A 24,726-nucleotide genomic window follows, 5' to 3' on the forward strand; every position below is an offset into this window, starting at 1 on the left:
TTGCTGTGGTGTTTTCCCTTGCGCTTGCCATACACGGGTTACAATATAAGTGTTGCCTCCTCATTATCCCTAGCTATTTCACCCTGAGGAGCGTAACAATAACACACTGCAGACTCCTGTTTTCACTTCATTTTACAATATTCTGAAAATTGGTTTGTAAATGAAAAACGGTCTGGAAATTCCCTCCAGTCTGTAGAGCAGTGTCCACGTGAGTCTGGTGTGAGTTTGAAGTGACCATGTCATTGTTCTCAGATGCTGAGGACCACACGGACCAATCAATGAGAGGGAGGACTCCGTTCTCTACAGAAAAGTGTGCTCTGGCTGCTGTGTCTCTCCTACTGGTTTGTGCTGTGGGGGGTCTCTGTGCTGTGGGGGTCTTGTGTGAGTATCACTCAGCTTCAGTTTCTAACACAGTTCATTGATTCTCATCAGGCTTTTAAATAGAAACCAAGACTCAGCGGACCACTTTGGACAAGTGACCGAACCACACCCTACAATCCTCACAGAACAGGGCAAATTACTGTGTGAAAGATGTATTTGCACTTTCTGATTTCCTCTATCACAAGAAATCAGCAGCTCTTTTCCCGCAGAATGTTTCAGCTATTCAGTTAATAGTCTATCAAGATTACACAGTTAAAACCACTCTGGACATGTCGTAATGGAAGATCTTACACTAATACACTAATGTTTATTCCTCTTTGTGTGAATATCCCTCTGGTGTTTTCTCTTTTTTGAACAGATTTGAATAAAGGCGTCTCTTATGAAGCACTGAATGAGGATTATTCCAGAGCTCTAGAGAGACTCTCAGTGCAGGAACACAACATCAGTGGTACGGCTGATGCATTTTCACACTCTTGTGGTTCAAAAATATATAAATTAATTAATAAAGTATGTATTGCTTTGCTGTGGGCAACTACATCACTGGTTAATTTCAGCTTGTACAGCCCTGAAATATCACACCACCTCCCAAATGTTTCCCATGTTGAGAAATTGATTTTCTGCAATTCATAAAATTCTTTCCTTCTTCATCTTTGGTGTAATGTTTGCTGAACCCCACCTGACTCATCTTAGCTTTATGTGAGCAGAAAATAATAATATTCATTAGGTCTCCTTCCATTAATTTAAGTTTGTACTGATTTTTGTAGTAAAACATTTTTTTCCTCTTGGACACAATCAATAGAGGTTTATCTAAATCTCTTTCTTCTTGAAGTGTTACAATCCCATTTGGACCTGGTTCAAGTGAAAATTAAAGAACATACCCCCCCCCCCCCACACACACACACGCACAAAATCAAAGAGTTCAAATCCCATTCCTATATAGTCTTGTAAGTAACAATTTTAGACATTCCCTGCTACTCCAATGAAGAATGAATCTAGTGAAAGAAAGAAAATTAAAGATCAAATAAAGAACTCCATTTCTATTTGCTTTAGAAACACAAAGGAAGAATGAGAAGCTGAGGCTCAAGAATCTCAAGTCTCAAGAAATGGTCTCTCAGTGCAGTGGTAAGAAGAGTTTCCTTTTTAAACCTGGTGTAGCAATGTTACACTTCTGACCACAAACAAAACTGCTTATATTTTAGAAATGTGTAGTTCCACAGAGCTCAAAAAAGCTTCCTATCTGTTAGCTGGCATGGCAGATATGAACAATTGCCAAATGCTTTGGGGTGCAATGCAAAATAGGGAGCAAAAACTCCAGAATAAAATGACACAGGTCTTTTGTTTTTCCTCTTCCTGTTGTAAGTGTGTAAGAAATGTGTGCTGTGTGGAGACAGCTGGACAATGTTTGGAGTAAAGTGTTACTACTTCTCCACTGATAAACTGAACTGGACGATGAGTCGGGATTACTGCACTGGAAAAGGAGGACATCTGGTTATAATCACCAGCAAAGAGGAACAGGTGAGTCTGAAAAAGTCTTCTGTTAAATAATTATTTAGAAATGAAGTAACCTACCAAGCAGCATTAGGCCTGCATCCTCCATAGCAGCTTTTAAATCTCAAATATTCTCAAAAATCTTAAACCTACTTTTACTTTAGCTTGTAAAAGGCCCTTAAACAGTTTCCTCTTTTTTGCTGATGTTCTGCTTTAGTGTGTCACCTATTTTTTTTAGCTGGATTTGTTTTCAATTAATACTTATATAGTACCTTTCTAGACCACCAAGAACTGTCAAAACTTCACAGAACGTCATTCCATTTAACATTCATTCTACACACACACACACACACACTTGGAAGACTGCATCGGACACTAAGGGGTTAACCAAGGAAAGAGAGACCATCCATATCTGGGCATAAACACATACAGACATTCAGTAACGCACTCATTCACACACACCAGGACAGTTTTTAGTAGTAGCCCCCGGAGAAAACCCACGCAGATACAGGGAAAAAATGGATAACTCCACCCAGATCAAACTTGAACCCAAGATCCCAGCTTTGAGATGGAAACTTCCAATTGCTTGTTGTTGACTGTTTCTTCCTCTGTCCTATCTTGGCTATATTATTTGTGTCGCACCTTAGATATTAAATGAGCTCTATAAATAAATCTTACTTACATGCTAAATATTTAGGAACTTTTGTTAAATTTATGGCATGAACGTATTGTAAGGTTAGCAGCTCCTGCTCACTCCTCCTCGGACTGGGATGTGGTTATTGTTACAGATGCAGATTAAGCTACTTATTAATGTCCTTAAATCTTCTCCATCATTCTGAATCAGGATTTTGTATCTACACAAACTAAAGAGAAACACTGGATTGGGCTGAATGATTTGGAGAAGGAGGGAGAGTGGACGTGGGTGAACAACCAGTCCCTCAAGGAGACGGGAGTAACGTAAGAAATGTGCTTTGAATTTTCACTGTCAGAACAACACCTAGTACATACATTCTGTGTCTGTGTGTATACAGTACTGTACAGAGGTCTTAGGCACGTAATTCTATTTATATATAAAATGATATTGTCTTGCTGAAATAACCATGGACTAATAAACATGGGAAAATACACTGCCTTTATTTCAGCATACACATCTCTAAAATATATACTATATGCCTTCACACCAATAGCAACCAACATTTAAACATACGCAAATATCCCATAACATCCTCTGATGCATCCCAATACCATGATAGGTGTTGGGTTTCCCACCTGTAGTGGAAATAGTATGCACACGTTGCGGTGGCATTTGCACTACATAGCGGAGTCAATGATAATTAATTATTATTTTATTAATAATTCGTTATTTAATTCATTTTGCTAAGCTCCATGTTTGGGAGCCATTAAATAGTATGTAGTGTCCTTACTTGTCTTAATTTTAGCTTAGACAAGTAGGTCATCTTCACATATTATACAGCAGAATTAGCTAGAATTAACTGTTATTAATGAATTATGCTCATTGACCCGCCGTGGGTTCTTGACTCTGAAATGGAATCTGAACTAGAAATTATAATTCCATACAAGAAAGGTGCACACACAAATAACCAAGGATTGGTTTTAATCACACAACTGGTTTATTAATTGTAATATCAAATAATGAATATTAATTAGACATTCATATAATGAAATGGATTACAGCGATAGATGAGTGAACAGGGAGATTAATATATGAGGGAATTTCTCTATGATAATTATTACCATAAGGTCTAAGAAACGCTATTGTTTATCCCAGCAAACTTTCAGTACCAACCCATGAGCCATGAGAGACCATGTAACCTTACGTATCCAGAGATCGACAGGGAGCATGTTGCTGATGGTGCCTTCCGGCACGACTTCCTGGAGAATTGCCGACGTGGGCCTTGTGGATTGCAACCACGGCCGTTCATTTTCTCCCGAGGCTTTCAGACGCAGCCGTCGGAGCTGGTGGTGTTCTGAAGGTCTCTGTGGGGATTCTTCGTCGTCGCTAATCTGCCGCCTTGTGAGAGTCCATGCAGGTCTCTCCTGGGCAGGTTTCTCCTCATCTCAAGGTCATTCTGAGGGTACGTGCGGCCAAAAAAAGCTTGTGTCATTTGGCGCCACAGGTTTTTAACCAGAGTTAAGAAAACCCGCCCCGAATACCTGATTTGTCCTAAATGAGGGAGAATTGGAGCTTTTCTTGCTCCTGATTGGTTTCCTGTACCTTGGGAGTGGCCTCACATAGAATTTATGACACTTGACAAGACAAAGACTTGACCATCCCTGAGTGAATACTTTGCAATATAAAAGATTAGATGATAACACAAAGTAATATCATTAACAAAAAGACAACCGTGTTCTATATAATTATTATTAACCAACTAAACACATAGTATGTGGCTACCTTGGTTCTACATAAATTCATATAAAACAAAAATGACTTTAAATACATGTAAATTAGTTCCACCTATTTTGATTGTCAAAACAGGTTTAATTTCAAACAGTTGTGCACATATGTAACTTTAAATTGTTTTAAACCAATGGGAATTAAGGTTTGTGATTGTTTTGTTTAACAATCTTTCAAAAGGTGTGAGAGAACAGTTTTAATCAAGTTTGAGTATGTTTGTCTCTCCTCTTGACCCTGGGACGTAAACGTCCTGGAGTGAGGTTTTACGAGCCTGCTCTGGATGCTAATCTCACATTCCGATCATTGTTGGAGATGTCTCTGAAAACTAGCGAAAGCTTGGGTATTTAAAATCACATCTTCAGAAAGTCAAAATTTCTTATTAGAAATTAATAAACATGCATCATATCCACTACACACCTAATGCATGTATCAGTTGGGTTTGTCCATTTAGTCTGTGACAAAAAAAAAAAAAGACTGCTATGAACACAGCACACATTTCCACCATTGTTTTGACCATCTGAGATAAGTATAGGTCTTGAGAACATGGATTTGTCCTTGTGTAACACTTTCAAGCTTCAAGCGAGATTTCTGAAGTACTTCTGAGAACATGAAGCTATATTTATCCCATTAGCATAACAGTTTCTCATGCAGCGGCTTCTGAGGGCTTGAAGGCTAAGCATATTTATTTATTTATTTTTGGTGAAGGTGCAGGCATCAAATTCTAATTTGTTTATATTTACAAAATACAGATGAGTTGGTCAGTGACAGCACCAGGATTTTTTTCTTTGTGTTCAATGAACAAATATTGTTTGGAGTCTTACATAAGGACTCTTATTGATTTGGCTCTGTGTTCCTGCCTCAGTTAGAACTTGACTCTGTTGAATGAAAGTATACAGCAACAACTTAAAGCAAAATATTTTTGTTTTGAACAGCTACGATATAATGCAGTGCAGTGTAATGCAATGCTTACTTCAGACCGAGGTGTTTTGAAATGAAACAAAAACACAGTAAAACACCCTTTACCTCCACAGGTTCTGGTTCCAGAGGACTGGGCAGCAGAGTGAGCCTGATAACTGGAAAAAACATGACCCTTCAGGAGAGAACTGTGCTGAACTCGATGTCTCAAACTTATGGTTAGACAGTTCCTGTCGTATTCTGAAAAAATACATCTGTGAAAAAAAACATAGGTCTATTTAGACAGCACCTGGAGTTCATTGGCAGTGTATCAAAGTAAAAGAAGACAGATATAAATACACATTTTTGCCCAGTGGGTTTCTCAGTCCTTAGTCATTGCCAGTTCCACTTTCAGCTAGTAATCTCCCAGTGACATGATGATACCAAGCTGGGAAGGTGAAGAGTAGCATAAGCTTCCTCTGAGACATAAGTCAAGCTCTGTCTGTCTATATGTATATATCTAATAATGCTGAGCTCCTAGGCGTCACATTTACAAAAAAGGTGTGTGTTTTCTTATCAATAAAATGTACCTGGAGCTTAATTTCTTTAGTGTAATAAGCATATTTCAATCATCAGTCCCAGCATCATGCTTTTCAGCTACTATTTACAATAGCCCAAATGTAACTATTTCTGAATGTGTATATTAATAAATGCATATTTTATGTCAGACACAGGTGTCTGTCCATGTTCCATGTTATATGCAGTGTATTAATAATTAAGTAAATGTTCCATGGGTTGACAATGTGTTCAGTGTTGTATTCAGTATTTGCTCTCTGCCTGTGTTTTAGCTGTAGTTAGGAAACAGGAAGTTTGTGTATAGTGTGAAAAATGTTTCAGTTACACTCTTTCTGTGTCAGATATTAGACATCGCTGTCTGTTCAGAGTCAGATTCACACTCACACAGGACACACATTTTATTTATTCATTATAATTAGTCTATGTTTGACTTAACACTGTCCTAAAAAGAAAAAAAGGATTCAGTGTTATTTTAGTTCTGGTTCGCTTAGGGTTCACACTGACAGATTACACACAAAACCGGGAGATGCAACAAAAGCCAGGAACTGAATAAATGCTTTCTGAAATACTGCTTTATGCATGATTTATGTATTTTTTTTCGTATACCACATTGGCAATGTTGTGTAATACTAATAGAAACACACACTGGATACTTCCTGCTGGTTCAATGAAATGAATCAATTGCAGTTTTATTGGTTATACACATTTAGTACTTCGGCATTCTCTCCTCAGTAATAAACAAAACAGACTCACTACAGTACTACTATTGGACTGAAAGAGCTTATTGACAGCATAATCAAAACATGCACACACACACACACACGTTACATCATTATTCATAGTCTGCAACTGTTTATCTTCATGAAGGGCACAGTGAATCTGGGGCCCACAGAGAATCATTGGGCACAAGACAGAAACACAACCTGGACAAAGCACCAGTCCATCACAGGGCATCACACACTCACCCAGCGACAGTTTAGACACTTACCCAAGTCGTCCATACAGACAAGGGCAGAATAAAACTGTCCCTTTACAGAGAGTGGTTGAAGGAATGATCCTTCATAGGACCTCAACTCACAGTGCACAAAATCAGACAACAGACAATTCAAAATATCTTGATTATGTGGTTAACCTGTTTATTCAGCTTCTCTGTGTGTGGCATGTGTATGTGTTAAGTTTTGAAGAACTGTTTTCACTCACTGAAGTTGTTTCACTTCACCAACTGAAAAAGAATATAAAAGAAAATAAAAGAAATACTCCTTTTAAAAGGGTTCAAATATAAAAAGTACATTGACGAGAACTCATACATAAAACAAACATAAAAAAGCTCCCTGACTTGGTGTGTAATCTTGCTAAATAATTAGATACATAGATATAATAATAATAATAATAATAATAATAATAATAATAATTTACACTACATATTGGAACAAGGGGTGGCATGGTGGTGCAGCAGGTAGTGTCGCAGTCACACAGCTCCAGGGACCTTGTGTTGTGGGTTCGAGTCCTGCTCCGGGAGACTGCCTGTGAGGAGTTTAGTGTGTTCTCCCTGCATCTGCGTGGGTTTCCTCCGGGTGACTGTCTGTGAGGTGTGTGGTGTGTTCTCCTGGTGTCTGTGCGGGTTTCCTCCGGATGCTCCGGTTTCCTCCCACAGTCCAAAAACACACGTTGGTAGGTGGATTGGCAACTCAAAAGTGTCTGTGGGTGTGAGTGTGTGAGTGAATGTGTGAGTGTGTTTGTTGCCCTGTGAAGGACTCCAGGGTGTATTCCTGCCTTGTGCCCAAGGATTCCAGGCAGGCTCTGGACCCACTGTGATCCTGAACTCGACATAATTACTTCTGGATAAAAACACCATTCACATGATCCCAGAGGTACTGAACCAAGCTTCAACGATACAAACAACATTTTCCCTGCTTCACAGCCCAGTGCTTGGGAAGTTTATATGACTCTTAGCAATGGAATATAGGAAATTAGCAAATTTTATATTTATAATACAACCACAAAATCATGGCATATGACAGACACTTTTTATCCAAGCTGATATGCAGTTTAATCACATTACAGTTGCAGCTAAATACAGTGTTAGGAGTCTTGCCCACTGACTCAGTGCCTGCATTGGAAATCAAACTTGCTCTTTTGTGCAGCAGGGAGAAACTGTATTTTCAGAGCAGATATGATAAACTTGATAGTTTAAATCAATTCTATAGTGATAATACTCCATACTTAATGTATTTTACTGCTATTATTAATGTTAATATAATACCATTAATAAGTTCTGCAAGAGCTGAATTGCATATGCAAAGTGCATATGCAAAGATTCTACAGTAGCATGTTTCCTGTCTGTATCTGTATAAGTGTAAGTGCCTCACAGTTTACTGATATGAATTACTTTGAGGTTGTGGTGTGAGCTGGAGCTGATTAAATGAAGCACATCTTTGGAAATGCTTATTTTCAGCTATCCTGCACTCCCAGAACTGATGGATGTCATAGTTCCTCAGGTAGTCTCCTTACTTGTTGGTTTTGGGATTATTTCTTGGAAAAACTCATGACATTATTCTATGTCATGCGGAAGCTAACTAAAATATCTTGGTGTACTGCCAGAACATGTGATAGTTTAGGTTGAGAACCTCTGTGTGGGTTTTGATATTGATTTTAAATTTAAAGGAAAATTAATTCTGGTCTCAAAAGTTGTTTCTCAAAGGTGAATTGCATCTGAAAGTTAAATAATTTCACACTCCTCAGGATTTGGAGATGATTATACGTGCCCTAATTCCATCCTGCATCTTCCAGGTCCCTGAGAATTTTAGATCAGATGCTCCTGGATGTTCCATGGTTTCGCCTGGAACTGGGCTGTGACTGAGCTTTAGCAGTTTAGCACTGAGACTATGTAACACTCTACCACTGCACATGAGGTCTACCCCCTCTGATTTAGTTCTTCAAACAAGATTAAAAACTTATTTGTGTGATTCAGCTTTTTGAATTATGTGGATGTTTGAGTTTCAGCTGTGCATTGGTGTATATGTTGTACAAACCCCATTTGTGGAAAAGTTGGGACAAATACTAAAAATGCTATGAATTAAAAAACTGTTATTTCTTAAATTAAGGGCTGAAATCTTAGATTTTTATTTAACTGAACAAGTTTAAAAAAGAAATGATTTCTGTGTTTTCACTTACAAAACTAGTTGTATTTGGTAAATATAAGCAACAATATGTGATGCCTGCAACACATGAAGAAAAAGTTAGGACAGATGAGATCATCAAGACTGCATATAAAAGGAGCATCCACAAAATGTCTTTGTGGACATTATGCAAGCAATGATGGATTGTAGTTTATCAATTTGTCCCAATCGTCATGAGAGAACTGTCACTCACTTCAAAGGCAGTGTTTTTCAGTGCAAGATTGCCAAGATTTTTCACAGTTTCATCATGGTATTATGATGGACAAATGCATCTGGGAGAACCTTGGGAAATTGTCACATACTACATTCTTATGTTGCATCAAGAAACGCAAACTGTATTTTGCAAAGAGGGATTATGTATTAATTTAGCACAGAAATGGTCCATGAAATTTACTGTAAAAAGGTGTTCTGTGGTCAGAGGAGTCCAAGTTTCAGCTTATTCTGAGAAAAATGGACACACGGTTTTATTGGCCAAAAGCCCACCCAGAATGCTAACAAAGAAAAAGTGTAAAAACAGCAGTTCTTTTTCCCAGGATGATTTCAACCGGACAGTGCCTCATTCTGCACGAGTTACAATAGTGTGGCTTTCTGCTTGACTGACCTGACTGCTTCCAGATCGGTCTCTTATTGAAAATATTGGTTGCAACATGAAGAGGAGAATCTGTCGAATGTGACCACAAAGAGCTGAGCAGCTCGAGTCTTGTATTCAGCAAGAACAGGCAATATATATATATACACACAAACCGGATTCCAAAAAAGTTGGGACACTAAACAAATTGTGAATAAAAACTGAATGCAATGATGTGGAGACGGCAAATATCAATATTTTATTCGTAATAGAACATAGATGACAGATCAAAAGTTTAATCTAAGTAAATGTAACATTTTAAAGGAAAAATATGTTGATTCAAAATTTCACAGTGTCAACAAATCCCCAAAAACTTGGGACAAGTAGCAATAAGTGGCTGGAAAAAGGAAATTGAGCATATAATGAACAGCTGGAAGATCAATTAACACTAATTAGGTCAATTGACAACATAATTGGGTATAAAAAGAGCTTCTCAGAGTGTCAGTGTCTCTCTGAAGCCAAGATGGTAATAGGATCACCAATTCCACCATTGTTGGGCAGAAAGATAGTGCAGCAATACCAGAATGGTGTTACCCAGCGTAAAAAAGCAAAGACTTTTAAGTTATCATCATCAACCGTGCATAACATCATCAAAAGATTCAGAGAATCTGGAACAATTGCTGTGCGTAAGGGTCAAGGCCGTAAAACTCGTGATCTCCAGGCCCTTAAACGTCACCGCACCTCAAACAGGAATGCCACTGTCAAGAAAATAACAGAATGGGCTCAGGAATACTTCCAGAAAGCATTGTCAGTGAACACAATCCACCGTGCCATCCGCCGTTGCCAACTGAATCTCTACAGTGCAAAGAGGAAGCCATTTCTAAGCAAGCTCCACAAACTCAGACATTTGCTGGGCCAGGGGTCTTTTAAAATGGAGTGTGGCAAAATGGAAGACTGTTCTGTGGTCAGATGGGTCACGATTTGAAGTTCTTTATGGAACACTGGGACGCCATGTCATCCGGACCAGAGAGGACAAGGATAACCCAAGTTGTTATCAATGCTCCATTCAGAAGCCTGCATCACATGCAAAAATGTGGTTGAATGAGTGGTTGTGGCATGGGCAGCTTGCATGTCTGGAAAGGCACCATTAATGCAGAGAACTATGTTCAGGTTCTAGAACATCATATGCTCCCATCTAGACGTCATCTCTTTCAGGGAAGACCTGCATTTTTCAACAAGATAATGACAGACCACATTCTGCAGCAATCACAACATCATGGCTACGTAGGAGAAGGATCCGGGGACTGAAAACCCTCCTGCAGTCCAGATCTTTCACCTATAGAGAACATTTGGCGCATCATAAAAAGGAAGGTGCGGCAAAGAAGGCCCAAGACGATTCAACAGTTAGAGGGCTGTATTAGACATGAATGGGAGAGCATTCCTATTTCTAAACTTGAGAAACTGGTCTCCTCTGTCTCCAGACGTCTGTTGAGTGTTGTAAGAAGAAGGGGGGATGCCACACAGTGGTAAAAAATGGCCTTGTCCCAACTTTTTTGGGATTTGTTGAACCCATGAAATTTTGAAACAACATTTTTTACCTTAAAATGATATATTCTCTCAGTTTAAACTTTTGATCTGTGATTTGTGTTCTATTCTGAATATAATATTAGATGTTGGCACCTCCACATCATTGCATTCAGTTTTTATTCACAATTTGTTTAGGTGTCCCAACAATTTTGGAATCCGGTTTGTGTATGTATATATATTTATTTATTTGTCATTTTGTCTGTACGTTTGGGTGAATCAGATGGTTTTTGTTGCATTTTATAAATTACCCCATCTTTTTGAAAATGATAAAAGTAAATGTGATCATTTATCTGATCATGGTTTATCATTATCTAAAGGAAGTACATTACTTTCTGTAGCATGTTGATAATGCAGACGAGTCATGACTTATTAGTTAGAGAAAGATTCAGGAGTTTATTGGTGATCTATTAAGGAAGCTATGATAAAACCTCATAGGCTTCAAGGCTTCAAGACTTACCATATACTGGGCTTGGACAAAAGCAAATAAGACTTAAGTTAGGAAACACAGAAAGCCTGGTGAATAGTGGAAAAGATTACAGGTACACCGGTTAAGTTTAACTTCTTTACAACATTGTGGCATAACTGCAGCTTTGTATCTGGTGGATGGCCCTTTACATATATACCCCTTGGAAGGAAAAGGGTATTGTTTGATGACTCTGGCTTATGTACATTCTTGAAAATAAAAGAAAAATTCTCTATCTCTGATACATCTTACTTTCTGTATCTCAGGCTCAGATCTGCCATGAATGCATATGGAGACATACAGATGGAAATATATTTTCTACTTTTTAATCCTGATATGTCATTAACTTTATCAGTTTTTACTAGAATTTAAAAGAAGCAGTTTACTTTTAAATTTCCTCTATTTCCTCTAGAACAAAGGGTCCATATAATTCTTTGGGAGCTTCTAGTGTGACAGTGTGAAATTTTTCAGATGATGGGGACCACACTGCCTGGTCAGTGAGAGAGAGGGGTTCTCTTTGCTCTAGAGGACATCTGAAGTGTGTCGTACCTGTGCTCTCTCTTCTTCTGCTCTGTGCTTTGGTGGGTCTCTGTGCTGTGGGTGTCCTGTGTGAGTATTCAGTGTTTTTACTCTCTAACACAGCACACTGAATGTTGAATATCTTCTGTGTTTTAGATCCTCACAGCATTGTCTGTTAAAAAAGAAAAAAAGTAATACAGAAACCCAACAAAAACTCTAAAGTAAATTTTCCTTACAGTGTGCTTTTCCTCTGGTGTTTTTTATTTACTGAACAGATTTGAATAAAAGTGTTTCATTTGAAGCACTGAGAAAGGATTATTCCAGAGTTGTAAAAAGACTCTCAGCGCAGGAACACAACACCAAAGGTACGGCTGAAGAGTTTTCACTCTCTTGTTGTTTTGACCTTTTCTCTTATAGCTCTGGTTGTGGGTTTTAAATGTTTAGAAAATAATAGAGCCGTAAAATGAAAGAAAATGTTATTTCTTTTATAAATAATGAAATTGTAAGAATAAAAACTGTGGGAATGGGCTTCCAGGGAAAGCACAAAGAGGAAAATTGTATGTAGCACCTTGCTTATTTCTCCTGAAGGACAAGCCTGATAGAGCAATTAAATTGTGAAAATTAAGGCTGACCCAACAAGAAGCAACACCATTTATTTTTGCATTAGAACCAGAAAGGGAGTTTGAAGAGCTGAAAGCGTCGCAGCGCTCAAGAATGGTTCTCTCAGTGCAGTGGTAAGAGAAGCTGACTCTTAACCTTCTCACGCTCTAACTTTACTCCTCAGCACCTCAACACAAAACATATCAAACCATTCACACATTCAGTTGTGATGGGTTCAATACTGGGTTGCACAGTTTGCAACAGGTAGGTGTGGGTTTTCTCAGAGTGGTCTGATTTCCTCCCACAGTTCTAACACATATGTTGGTTGATGAATTGGCTGCAGAAAAGTATCCCAGGTGTGAGTGACTGCGTGAGTGTGTGAAATTGTATGTGTGTGTGTGTGTGTGTAAGTAACTAAGTAAATAATATTTATTCACAGAGCACATTTAAAATCAACTACCATTGCCCAAAATTATTTAAAATATAGGAAGATGCATATTGATGTGGAAAGGGGAGGGGAAAACAAAGAAAAATGGCATAATGAAGAAGGCAGAAAACAGTTGCAAAGGAGAGGGCAAATTAGCAGCAGAATACGACACACAGATTGAAATTCAGCAAAGAAAGAACCAGAGAATATAAAATCCCAAATAGAAATTTAAGTACCATTGAAGGCTAGAGAATTAAAAATAGGTCAAAAGCTGATATGAATGGTGCAGGTCTAATGTAAAGGAGAATGTGTGTTTGATGCCCTGTATAATGGATTGGAATGGAATGGTTCAGGGTGTGGTTCTGCCTTTTGCCCAGTGATTCTGGAAAGCATTCTGGAAGGATTCTAGCATTACTTCTACAGGACTAACATTTACTATTTCTGGTCTCAGTCTCGCTCCCCAGTTCATTCTTCAAGCCACTCTTCAAACTTGTGTTATTTGTGACCCCCGTTACTTCTAATAGTGCCTTATTTGCCCTCTCAGGTAAGTGGCCCCTAAATGAACTTTGTCCTGAAATTACTTCTCCTTAATTTCATGCAGGATGTGGCGGGGTTCTAGCTATATATATATATATATATATATATATATATATATATATATATATATATATATATATATATATATATTTTTTTTTTTTTTTTTTGGGAGCATTTTCATGTTTTGAAATACTGTCTTTCAAGTCTTTTTTTTTCTAAGTCTTTTAAGTGCATTGCAAAAATCCTCCGTATTCAGCTGTGATTTATCAGTCCCTTAAGTCTCAAGGCTTTTTTTTATTATAATTTTCAGTCTTTCTTCCTTTTATAGTTCTGGACTATGATAAAGCATTGCTGCTTGGTGATTTTCATTTTCATACTAATGATGTTTCAGATAAAGCTGCCAGAGAATTCTTGAACACCACAGAGACTTTCAATTTTGTCCAGCATGTTGCTGCCACATTGGATCTGGTGTTTACTTAGTTTTTGTCCCCATTCATTTTCTAAAATGTATTTGTTTGTATCAGGTAATTAATTGTATTAATTTAATGTGCCTTTGTTTATGACAAATGATGTTTCCAAGTAGCTCCAGTTAAAATGAGGATAAACCTAGAGTACTCCTTAAAAAAATGGTGATATTCAGCAAATAAAAATAATATGCAGGAAGGTGCATGAATGGAAGAAGTCACAGCTTCAAGTTTTTATTGAATGATTAATGGTACATTTTCAATAATAGGGTTAAGAAAGAGAAAGTCAAATACTTTAAGATCTAATAACTGCATGTGTGTGTTACCCAAGATTTTTGTTTCTTACCATAGACTAATAAATGGTGCTTCCGAGTGCTTCCATTTCCAGGATTGAAATTGAACAATATTTAAAGAATTTATTGATAAAATCAAAATTCTTACATGTAACAACATTGTGCACAGTGAAACTTGGTACAGACCTGTTATTTTTAATTAAGAAATTTAGCTGTTTTTTTCTTCCTTCCAGGATACAGGGAGAATTATTCATGCTCTTGATTATCGTAATGCCTTATACACATGCCTTACTCATGGAGCTATGAAGCAGCTGCCATTGGTCCAGAATGCTGTGGTCTGGGTGTTTACTGGTGCTAAACAAAGGGAGCATATTACACCAGTATTGGCTTCAGTGAACTGGCTGTATGTCACCTTTAGGGTAAATAAAAAAATTCTGGTGTTAATGCACCAGGCGGAGCATGGTGATACACAAATATATTTTTCAGAACTATTAGCCCCATATTCAAATACTAGGACTCTCAGGTCCTCTAGTCAGGGGTTTTAGTTTAAAATGTGTAAACATGCAATTATTTGGTTTAATTCAGCTCCCTCTTGAGAAACATGATGCTTAATTTAACTCTAACTGTGCTTGCATTCTTAATGACATAAGATGCTCTTCTGAAAACAACATAAGTCTCATCTCTTCTACACCATGGTACACCCCTGAACTTTGCATCATGAAACAGTTGTTGACTCGAGAGGCTGTTCAGGAAATCGAAACTTTAGGTGCATTCTGACGCTTATAAATAACATGCGTGTTTGTATAAGAATGTGTTACATGTTAGTTAATAAGTGTTACAGCACTTATTGTCAACCATTTATCAGCTTTTTTTCAATTTCTTTAAAGTCTGCAGGACCTAATTCTGAACTATGTAATTATTTCTTACATTCCTATGAAAGACAAATCACTAAAGGAAACTACCCTCTGACAGTCTTCTCAACAAAAAATACCTCTTTTCCCTCCAAAACAACTCTTCTAGTTTCTCCAGTTTTAGCCGTTAGTACGTAATTTAGCATCTAAATCGCCACTAGTTCAAAAACCTGCTTTGTTTATTCCTTTCCCCACTAATACCCAAGGTGTCTATACCTTGGGTCATGCAGATCTTTTGCACTATATAGTTAAGCCTGTAACACATTGTACAAGGTGGGCCATTTAAATGGATACACCTTAATAAAATGGGAATGGTTGGGTAACTTCGTGTTTGTGGCACATTAGTATATGGGAGGGAGGAATCTTTTCAAGGTGGGTGGTGACCATGGTGGCCATTTTGAAGTCGGCCATTTTGGATCATTTGGAAATGGGAATTGGGTCATATGACACATCAAACTTATTGGGAAATTCACAAGAAAACAATGGTGTGCTTGGTTTTAACGTAAATTTATTCTTTCAGGAGTCATTTATAAGTTTCTCTTTGTTTACAGCCATTGACATGTCGCAAAGTTTAACACGTGAGGTGCGGATAGAAATTGTGTTGATGTCTGGTGAACGCAGTAACCTGGTCATTGCAGCACATTTCAATGCAAGACACCCCATGAGATCACCCATCTCCCATGCTACAGTTAGCAAACTGCTTGGCAAGTTTCGTGAAACTGGTTCATTGTTGGATTTGCCAAAATGTGGACGCATGAAAACTGTCACTAATGAAGAAACATCAGTGGCTGTCCTAGCTTCATTCAGCAAGAGGCCACAGAGTAACACTCGCCGCATGTCACTGGAGAGTGGCATAAGTTGAACATCCATTCGGTGGATATTAGCTACTCACAAATGGCACCCTTACAAACTCCAGCTGCTGCAGCATCTCAACGGGGATGACACAGATTGGCACACTGAATTTGCAGAATGGGCAAAACAAAAATTAGAACAGGACCCTCAGTTTACTCAAAAGATTTTGTTCAATGATGAGGCAAACTTTTATGTCAATGGTGAAGTTAACAAACAAAACCACCGCTATTGGTCTGACACTAACCCATATTGGATAGATCCCTCCAAGACTTTTGGAACCAAAAAAAAAATTGATGGTATGGTGTGGTATATGGGGTACAAAGATAGTGGGGCCGTTCTTCATCAATGGAAACCTCAAGGCCACTGGATATGCGAAATTGCTACATGATGATGTGTTTTCTTCTTTATGCCCTGAAGCTGGCATGTTCCCTGAGTTTTTCCAGCAAGATTGTGAACCACTACATTATGGGTATGAGGTCCGAGCATTCCTAGATGAACAGCTTCCTGGAAAGTGGATTGGTCATTGTGGGCCAGTTGAATGACCCCCAAGGTCTCCCGCTCGGACCCCCTTAGACTTTTATCTTTGGGGTCATCTGAAGGTAATTGTCTATGCTGTGAAGATACGAGATGTGCAGCACCTGAATCTACGGATACTGGAAGCCTGTGCTAGCATTTCTTCTGCAGTGTTGCTATCAGTGTGTGAAGAGGGGGAGAAGAGAGTTGTATTGACAATCCAACACAATGGGCATATGAGTAGTCAGAAACAACCCACAAAATAATAAAGTTATGTTACAACCAAGCACACCATTGTTTTTCTTGTGAAATTCCCAATAGGTTTGATATGTCACATGACCCTCTTCCCATTGAAAACAACAAAAGTTGGATCCAAAATGGCCAACTTCAAAATGGCCAGCATGGTCGCCACTCATCTTGAAAAGTTTCCCGCCTCCCATATACTAATATGCCACGAACAGGAAGTTAATATCACCAACCATTCCCATTTTATTAAGGTGTATCCATATTAATGGCCCACCCTGTAGAATGCCAATATATGACTGAGATTTAGAATGACTTTAATTCAGCTTCAGATCAAATGTATTGTGGATTTTGTTACTAAGCATAAGGTCATTTTAACACACTAACTCTCACATTCACGCCCCAATAGCTAAAAATAATACTTTTAAAGTACTGTACTAATTTGATGACATCTGTTGTATATATGTTTTCAACATTGTAGAAGGATGGACATGTGGAAGTTGTTACTACTTCTCCACTGATAAACTGAACTGGACGAGAAGTCAAGATTACTGCACTGAGAAAGGAGGACATCTGGCTATAATCACGAGCCAAGAGAAACATGTGAGTCTGAAAACCACTGTCCTCATTCCATTACACTAATATGGAATGCACATACAGGGGTTGGACAATGAAACTGAAACACCTGTCATTTTAGTGTGGGAGGTTTCGTGGCTAAATTGGACCAGCCTGGTGGCCAATCTTCATTAATTGCACATTGCACCAGTAAGAACAGAGTGTGAAGGTTCAAATAGCAGGGTAAGAGCACAGTTTTGCTCAAAATATTGCAATGCACACAGCATTATGGGTGACATACCAGAGTTCAGAAGAGGAAAAATTGTTGGTGCACGTCTTGCTGGCGAATTTGTGACCAAGACAGCAAGTCTCCTATAGGTTTTGGTGGCTATTATGACAGTCACTGGTTTGCAATTCAGTGGCCCCCAAAATTTTCCTTCTTCTTGATTGATGCTGGAGACTCAATCACGTTGCGTAAGCTGTACCCCATTGTGGCTGCTGCCATTCTTCCCATGAATGGGACTACCGCACCATAATCATCCATTGAGATAATGCATCAGTCGTAACAAAGGGTATTCTAAGTCATGCTCTTTCTCCGCCGTCTCGTTTGGCATTCAGTCATGTGCCACTTCATTTTACCCTCTCTCTTACCTTCAATTTCTAAGATTTGGATAATTGGCGCCACTATCAGACCCTCATCCCACTCAGATGCCTCCATTTTCTGAAGTCATCTTCCTGCTTCTTCCCGGCTCCATCTTTCAATCATCTCTCAAGACATCATCCTCCAGGCCATAGCACTCAACACCCTCTCTACATACTGGACCAGCTCGCAAACCTTCAGATGTTTCAACCAATTTCATAACAATCCGTTTCCATGCTTTGACTTCCAAACCACCACGTCATTCATCACTTTTGCCAGCATACACTTCTTTATCCAGTCATCAACCCTCAAAGTCTCCCTAGTAGCCATCAATTTTTTCCACAAACTCATCCATGGTTCTCCATATCCTTATTCAAATCACCATCAGGTCACCCTGCTCCTCTGAGGCATTAAAAGGAATGAATCTAGCTTTAACCCACAGAGTCAGCCTCTTACTTCATACATCTTAGCATGTTGCCTCTCCATACTATGCTCAGGATGCTATTTCCCCATTATCTTTTCTACACTCAAATCCATGTTCCTCATAGCCTTCTTTGGCTTCCTGTACTACTCCAAATTCAAGGCAACTTTCCTTCAATCTACATTACCTTCACAGCACCCCAGTGTCACAGATCTTGAAATCTTTGACATGACCACATTGAACTATAAACACACCATAAAACACAGTAAAACTGATCAGTTCAGCAGAACCACTCACTGTTTAAACCGTCTTCTGCCTACAAGACACTTTGAAATCCAGCCCAAACCTTCTGAGTTGGCCCCCCTCCCCAACGCTTCTCTGGGCGTGGTATAGGCTAGTAAATATATATATCTCCATGGTAGTGAACACACAAACACATGCACTGGGTCAGTGAACACACCTGAAGTGGTTAAGTGGCCATCCCCAGTGTCCAGAGAGCAGTTGGGGTGGGGTGCCTTGTTCAGAGGAACCTTGGTTATAGATAGAATGAGGAGGACAGTGCTGCTCCATCACTCCACCTGCCTGCAGTCATGGGGTTAGAACCAGTGACCTTCCAGTGCCAAACCCGATTCTCTAACCAATGTTGGTCTCTAAGCTCACATAAGAGAAGTGTTCTCTACCATGTGTTCTGTTCCAGTTGCCATTGCAGCAGATTAAAAATGCCCAAGTGTTAATACTTTAGCAATATATTGAAATCATCTCCAACTCTCTCCAAACTTTATCAGGATTTTTTATCTTCACATGTTCGAGAGACTCACTAGATTGGGCTGAATACTTTGGAGATGGAGGGACAGTGGATGTGGGGGAACAACCAGCCCCTTGCTGAAACCACTGATGAGTAATAAATGTTCTCACTCATACACTTCTTGAAAAACTTTAGGTTTTGTGTTTCCCTATGCCTTGCCTGCAAAACTTGCTTTACTGAGAGAGGGTTCTCAAACGGGGCAAGAAGATAAATCAACACTCGGAAACCAAGGAGAAAAACAAAGAATATTTTGTTTCTTTCTGCAGATTCTGGTATGAGCATGAGAGTGGATCTGGTGAACCTGATAACTGGAAAGTGATGGATTCTTTAAGAGAGAACTGTGCAGCTCTGGAAGATGAAAATGGAAATATAAACAAATGGTTTGATGCTTCATGCCAAAACCTCAAAAAATACATCTCTGAAAAGTAAAGTGGCTCTTATTTAAAAGACAATTGGCACATCAGTTGACTATAACTGCTGTAGAAGAAAAAGGGTCATGTGTTTTGCTTTAATAGATTAAAATACAGCAGCTTTGATTCTATCATCTATGGTCTTATCTGCTACATCTGATCAGCTGTTTTGTTATGAATTAGGTGTAGGCCACTTTCATATGTGATACTGAAATCAGATCCATATCCTATCTGTGGCATTGAGATTGTCTGACAAACCTATAAAACTTCTTAATCCAGGTCCCTGTCTCTCATTTTTTTTTAGAAGGGATTGTTTTTCATTAGTTCTATATCAGTTTTATATTGTTCATATTTGTGAAGTTGCTCAAGTATGGATAATGGATCAGCATCATTCACCAGCTTCTTTCTTCAATACTCCATTCCACCCTGAGAGTTGAATATAGCGCTAGCTTTTTAAAGCAAATGTTATTCCAATGTATGTATTTAAAACAAACAGAAAAAAATTATACATCATGTCACTAAAGAGACATTTTATCCCTTTACAACACAAAATCAAGTGTACATGTCACTGAAACTGTCAGGGACTCGGAGGGCGGACTGACGGATGCAGACGCACTTGCTAAAGCACAGTACTTTATTAAAGAAATATCACAAAACAAAGACTTTAACAGAAAGACAACAAACGGGGAGCTAAGCAGGCTAAACTGGACACGGGGAGCTAAACGGGGCAGACAGACTAAAGAACGAAAGAACGAAACAACGACAGAGAACATGAAACGACAACGTGGAAAACAAAAACGGAGAAACTTGCAGAGACGGACAGACTTGATAACATGGACCGAAACATTACAAAGGACAACGAATGACCGTCAAACAGGAGAGACACAAGGGAACTGAAATACAAGACACAGACAAGATACACCTGGACAGATAACGAGGGGGCAGGGTAACAAATGAAACACAGACAAGGAGGCGGAACAAAGGCGGGACTAGGGAAACAACAAACAGGGCCATTTGCTAACAGAGCACATGGCTGGGAAAACAGACATGACAGGACTATGGCGTTTTGTGTATTCCTCCACAGCACTGTAAAAGATGCATTGCAAGTTTCTGCAAAAACTTGATTGCATTTGTAGCTGCTAAGGGTGGTACAACCACTTATTTGCTTTAAGGGCAAACACTTTCACACAGGGCCATGGAGGTTTGGATTTTTTTCTCCCTTAATAATAAAAACCTTCATTTAAAAACTGAATTTTGTGTTTACTTGTGTTGTCTTTGACTAATATTAAAATTTGTTTGATTTGAAACATTTAAGAGAGACAAAAATACAAAAGAATAAGAAATCCTAAAGTCATGAAGGCAAACACTTTCTTACACCAGTGTGTGTGTGTGTGTTATGATGGAGTTTTAGGGCCACAGCCTTAAAAAAAAAAAACAAGATTCCGAGATCTAAGTCAGAATTCCGACAAAAAATACTTGGAATAATTCTGAGAAAAAAATCTCGGAATAATTCGCTGCGTATAATGGAGCAGACACAGTGTAACTGTGGAATGCAATGCGTTGCTTAAGTCATGCTATGGTATAGATTTCAGGAAAAAGCACTCTTCCACTCTTCTAGTTCTCTTCCACATCAGGACCACAGTGTGATTAGTATTTAATCCCTGAATCCGTGCACGAACCCATGGCATGTAGTTTCACATGATAAAATTAATGATCAAGGAAAATATGGATCCAGAACGAGTAGAACTCCGGCGCCCACGAGGCTCCATTGCGTTACGGTTCGGACTCGTACAAAAAACTAAAGCCTTATGCATTTCATTCAGGGGCTGAATGTCATGTGAATGTCGTGTGAATGCGTTTAATAAATAATTCATGCATAAGGCTTTAGTTCTAGTTTAAGGCTTTAGTTTTTTATGCAGCATAAGGCTGCATTCCACAGTTACACTCTGTCTGCTCCATTATACGCAGCAAATTATTCCGAGATTTTTTCTCGGAATTCTGACTTTAATCTCAGAATCTTTTTTTTCCCCCCAAAGCTGTGGCCCTAAAACTCCGTCGCAGTGTGTACAATTAAAACTTTCTAAGTAAATACATTCTTAAAGATTCCATTGACATAAAATTCTGACCAGACCAGTCAGTAACAACCCATCCAACCCACACATACAAAGAAATCAAACCATAGTTGTCCATAAATTAATGCAATCTTGGGCTCTTGGGCTCCTCAAGCATGGTCCAGACAAAACAAACCCAGAACATCCAACCAGAAATTTTATTTTTATTTCTAGTAAAAAACTTTAGAAAAAGAACTTTAGTTTATTCCAGGAAAGTTCAATGCCATGCCCATAGCATGAAGGAGACTTCAGACTTCTTACCCTCAATTTGGTGACAAGAGCTTCAGGACCAGCGACGGAAAATGCTTTCCTGGGATAAACTAATATATATATATATATATATATATATATATATATATATATATATATATTTTTTTTTTTTTTTTGCCGTCCCCCCAACGTGGCACATAATTATTTTACTACATACATCTTATACCATTGAAAGCCTGTTAATTTACCTTTTTAATGGTGCCACATTTGTAAGGAACATGCATTTGTGGGATGAGCAGTAGAGCTGAATATGTGGGTTGCGTCCATGAAAAACTTGCCAAATACATTCTGCTATTTGTGCTATGTTTATATATCACACACACATCATTAGGCTGGGATTTAATGCAGCCAAATACTCCTGCAATTTAGAAGTATTTCTGCCAACAGAAATTAGCACCACGTAATATATTTAGTACCATGTTTGTTTGTTTGTTTATTGATATTTTAATGGATTTGCTTAAGAGTAACAAACACATTGAAGCAAGTTTTCTATAGTTACCTCTCTATCGTAATTTCTCAAATGCTGTTGCACATCACGATAAATGCAATATATTACTGCCTTATCTTTATAGGAATCAGCTTATAGCCTTCTTATATTTTGGGTATGGGGTAGGCTTTGACCCAGCAAATATTTCCCATCCACCCAATATCAAATTCACCCCTACACCCTTGGCTGTGCATACACATTTAAATACACAATGAACCACCTGCATCAGATTAATGAATTTCACACAGATTCTGCTATTTCAGCATCTTGTAAGCTTGATTGTTTTGCAGCGTGTTACTTAAAGAGCTCTGATCAGTGATTATCATGCACTATTCTCACTCATGGAATCCTCTATCAGCCAATCACAATGGAAGGTTGGTAATAACTGTGTTATAATACTAAATATTCTTACCACTTTATTGTGTCACCAATTCTTTTACCGACATTCTGTTAGCGTTTGGGAACTGAGGAGACTAGTCGCTGTTCTTTTGAAAGTGAAATGTTTTCGAATTCTTGCTTGCTAAAAGATTTCAGCTGCTTAGCAGCTCGTTCTCCATTACAGAGGTTTTGTTTCATAATGCACTAATGGTTTTTTAGTGGGTGACAGGTCTGGAATAGCTCAACACCTGGATTCTTTTAATATGGAATTACCTTCTTATACAATTTTACCAATATTTTGTTCTTCATGGGCATGCGTTTTAATGTGTGTCCAATTACATGCACATATTGCACTATGGGTAACATTAGGAGTGAAAAAATGTAGGAAGTCCATAAAAGCAACATAAATCAGTCCAGATTATCATATTATGTACAGATTAACTATGAAGTGGTTGCAGAGCAGTATAGAATTGTGTTAACAGAATATAAATATATTTTACAGTCAACTATAGGTAATGAAGTCATTGATGTAGATATTAGTGTATGCCCAGGCACACTGCCCAACACACTGCTGTCTATCAGAGATGAAATTACTGAACCAGACTGGTGTTTTAACCAAAATTATTTTTTTAAAAGACTTTAAAAACAGAGAATGGTCAATTGAAGACAAACAGGGGGTTTGTTATATCAGCAAACCTGAGCCCAGTGTGAGACTCACTATAGAGATCTCCACTATATTTCCACTACAATTCCAGAGTGCTGTGTTATGCTCTATTAGAAAGTCCGTCCACTTCATGGCCATCTACATAACACTGCAGGAGTTACTTTCACTCAGGAGTAGGCTCCTCTCTCCTTGAACAGGGAGAGACTTTTAAACCCAAGATTAAATGCCACAAGAATGTTTTAAAACATTTTTGAATTATGACAAATTTCACATAAACCATTTGTAGCATAAACAATTTTTCACAGTGGGGAAAGCTTAATCTAGCTGAATTCCACCATTTTAAGGTGGGTGGTCCCAAAACTCTAAGATCACAGAGTAATTTAACACACAATGGAAGAGACATTAACAAACACCCAAAAAATAATCAAATAAATGAGACTTCCTGTTAAACTTTGACTTAATTTCTGGGAGTTTTGAGAAGCTGGGAATCAACATTTCCATGAAGAGACTCATTTTAATCAGCTCAGCCACACAGTGCCTGAAAGAAACTCAAATCAGGAAACTTGTTCAAGAAACTTATTCTTATAGATACAGACAGGAAATGTGCTGCTGTAGACCCCAACTTTTACCCACACACTTCAACATCAGCAGCTCAATAATTTGCATATTGCAATCAGCATAATGCAATAGTTAATTATTATTATTAAAAGATGAGTAATGATATCCTGCTCTGGCCATAGATTAAACATAAAAATGTTAAAACACTATAAATACAGTATATATGCATCACTTCTACCAACACAGAATTTATACTTAAGTTATTTTTCTGCTCATTATATTTTATTAAGTTGCCCTATTTGACTGCTGCACCCAGCAATTATACATTCCAGTGTATATTCATGTATTCTTGTTGACAGGTGCATGTGTTGTTTGGGGGAGGGAGAAGCAGCAGAGCAAATCTGGGGAGTTTACTTTAAACCCTAAGTTGAAATAATTTAATTTAAATCATATGTACCAAATATTAAAAAAAAAAAAAAAACAAAGTGACTAATGCACTCTCCCCAACTTAGC

The 24,726-nt window shown here is 38.3% G+C and overlaps 1 protein-coding gene across 1 annotated transcript; it reads left to right on the forward strand.

The window, feature by feature from the left end:
- The first annotated feature begins 236 nt into the window (after positions 1 to 236).
- LOC136700219 (asialoglycoprotein receptor 2-like) lies at positions 237 to 16,168 on the forward strand. Its single transcript, XM_066675501.1, has 8 exons — positions 237 to 381; positions 740 to 829; positions 1,432 to 1,503; positions 1,742 to 1,896; positions 2,714 to 2,826; positions 5,320 to 5,421; positions 13,626 to 13,645; positions 15,858 to 16,168. Exons 1-8 carry the CDS (start codon positions 237 to 239, stop codon positions 16,166 to 16,168), a joined length of 1,008 nt encoding a protein of 335 aa, XP_066531598.1.
- The last annotated feature ends 8,558 nt before the right edge of the window (positions 16,169 to 24,726 follow it).

The sequence above is a fragment of the Hoplias malabaricus genome, chromosome 6 (assembly GCF_029633855.1).
Source record: "Hoplias malabaricus isolate fHopMal1 chromosome 6, fHopMal1.hap1, whole genome shotgun sequence".
NCBI lineage: Eukaryota > Metazoa > Chordata > Actinopteri > Characiformes > Erythrinidae > Hoplias > Hoplias malabaricus.

Excerpts from the sequence above, each read along its gene's own strand:
- LOC136700219 (XM_066675501.1), top strand. The coding sequence starts at position 237 with ATGTCATTGTTCTCAGATGCTGAGGACCACACGGACCAATCAATGAGA. Across the intron at positions 382-739 it reads CTGTGCTGTGGGGGTCTTGT|ATTTGAATAAAGGCGTCTCT; the intron begins GTGAGTATCACT and ends TTTTTTGAACAG. Across the intron at positions 830-1,431 it reads GCAGGAACACAACATCAGTG|AAACACAAAGGAAGAATGAG; the intron begins GTACGGCTGATG and ends TATTTGCTTTAG.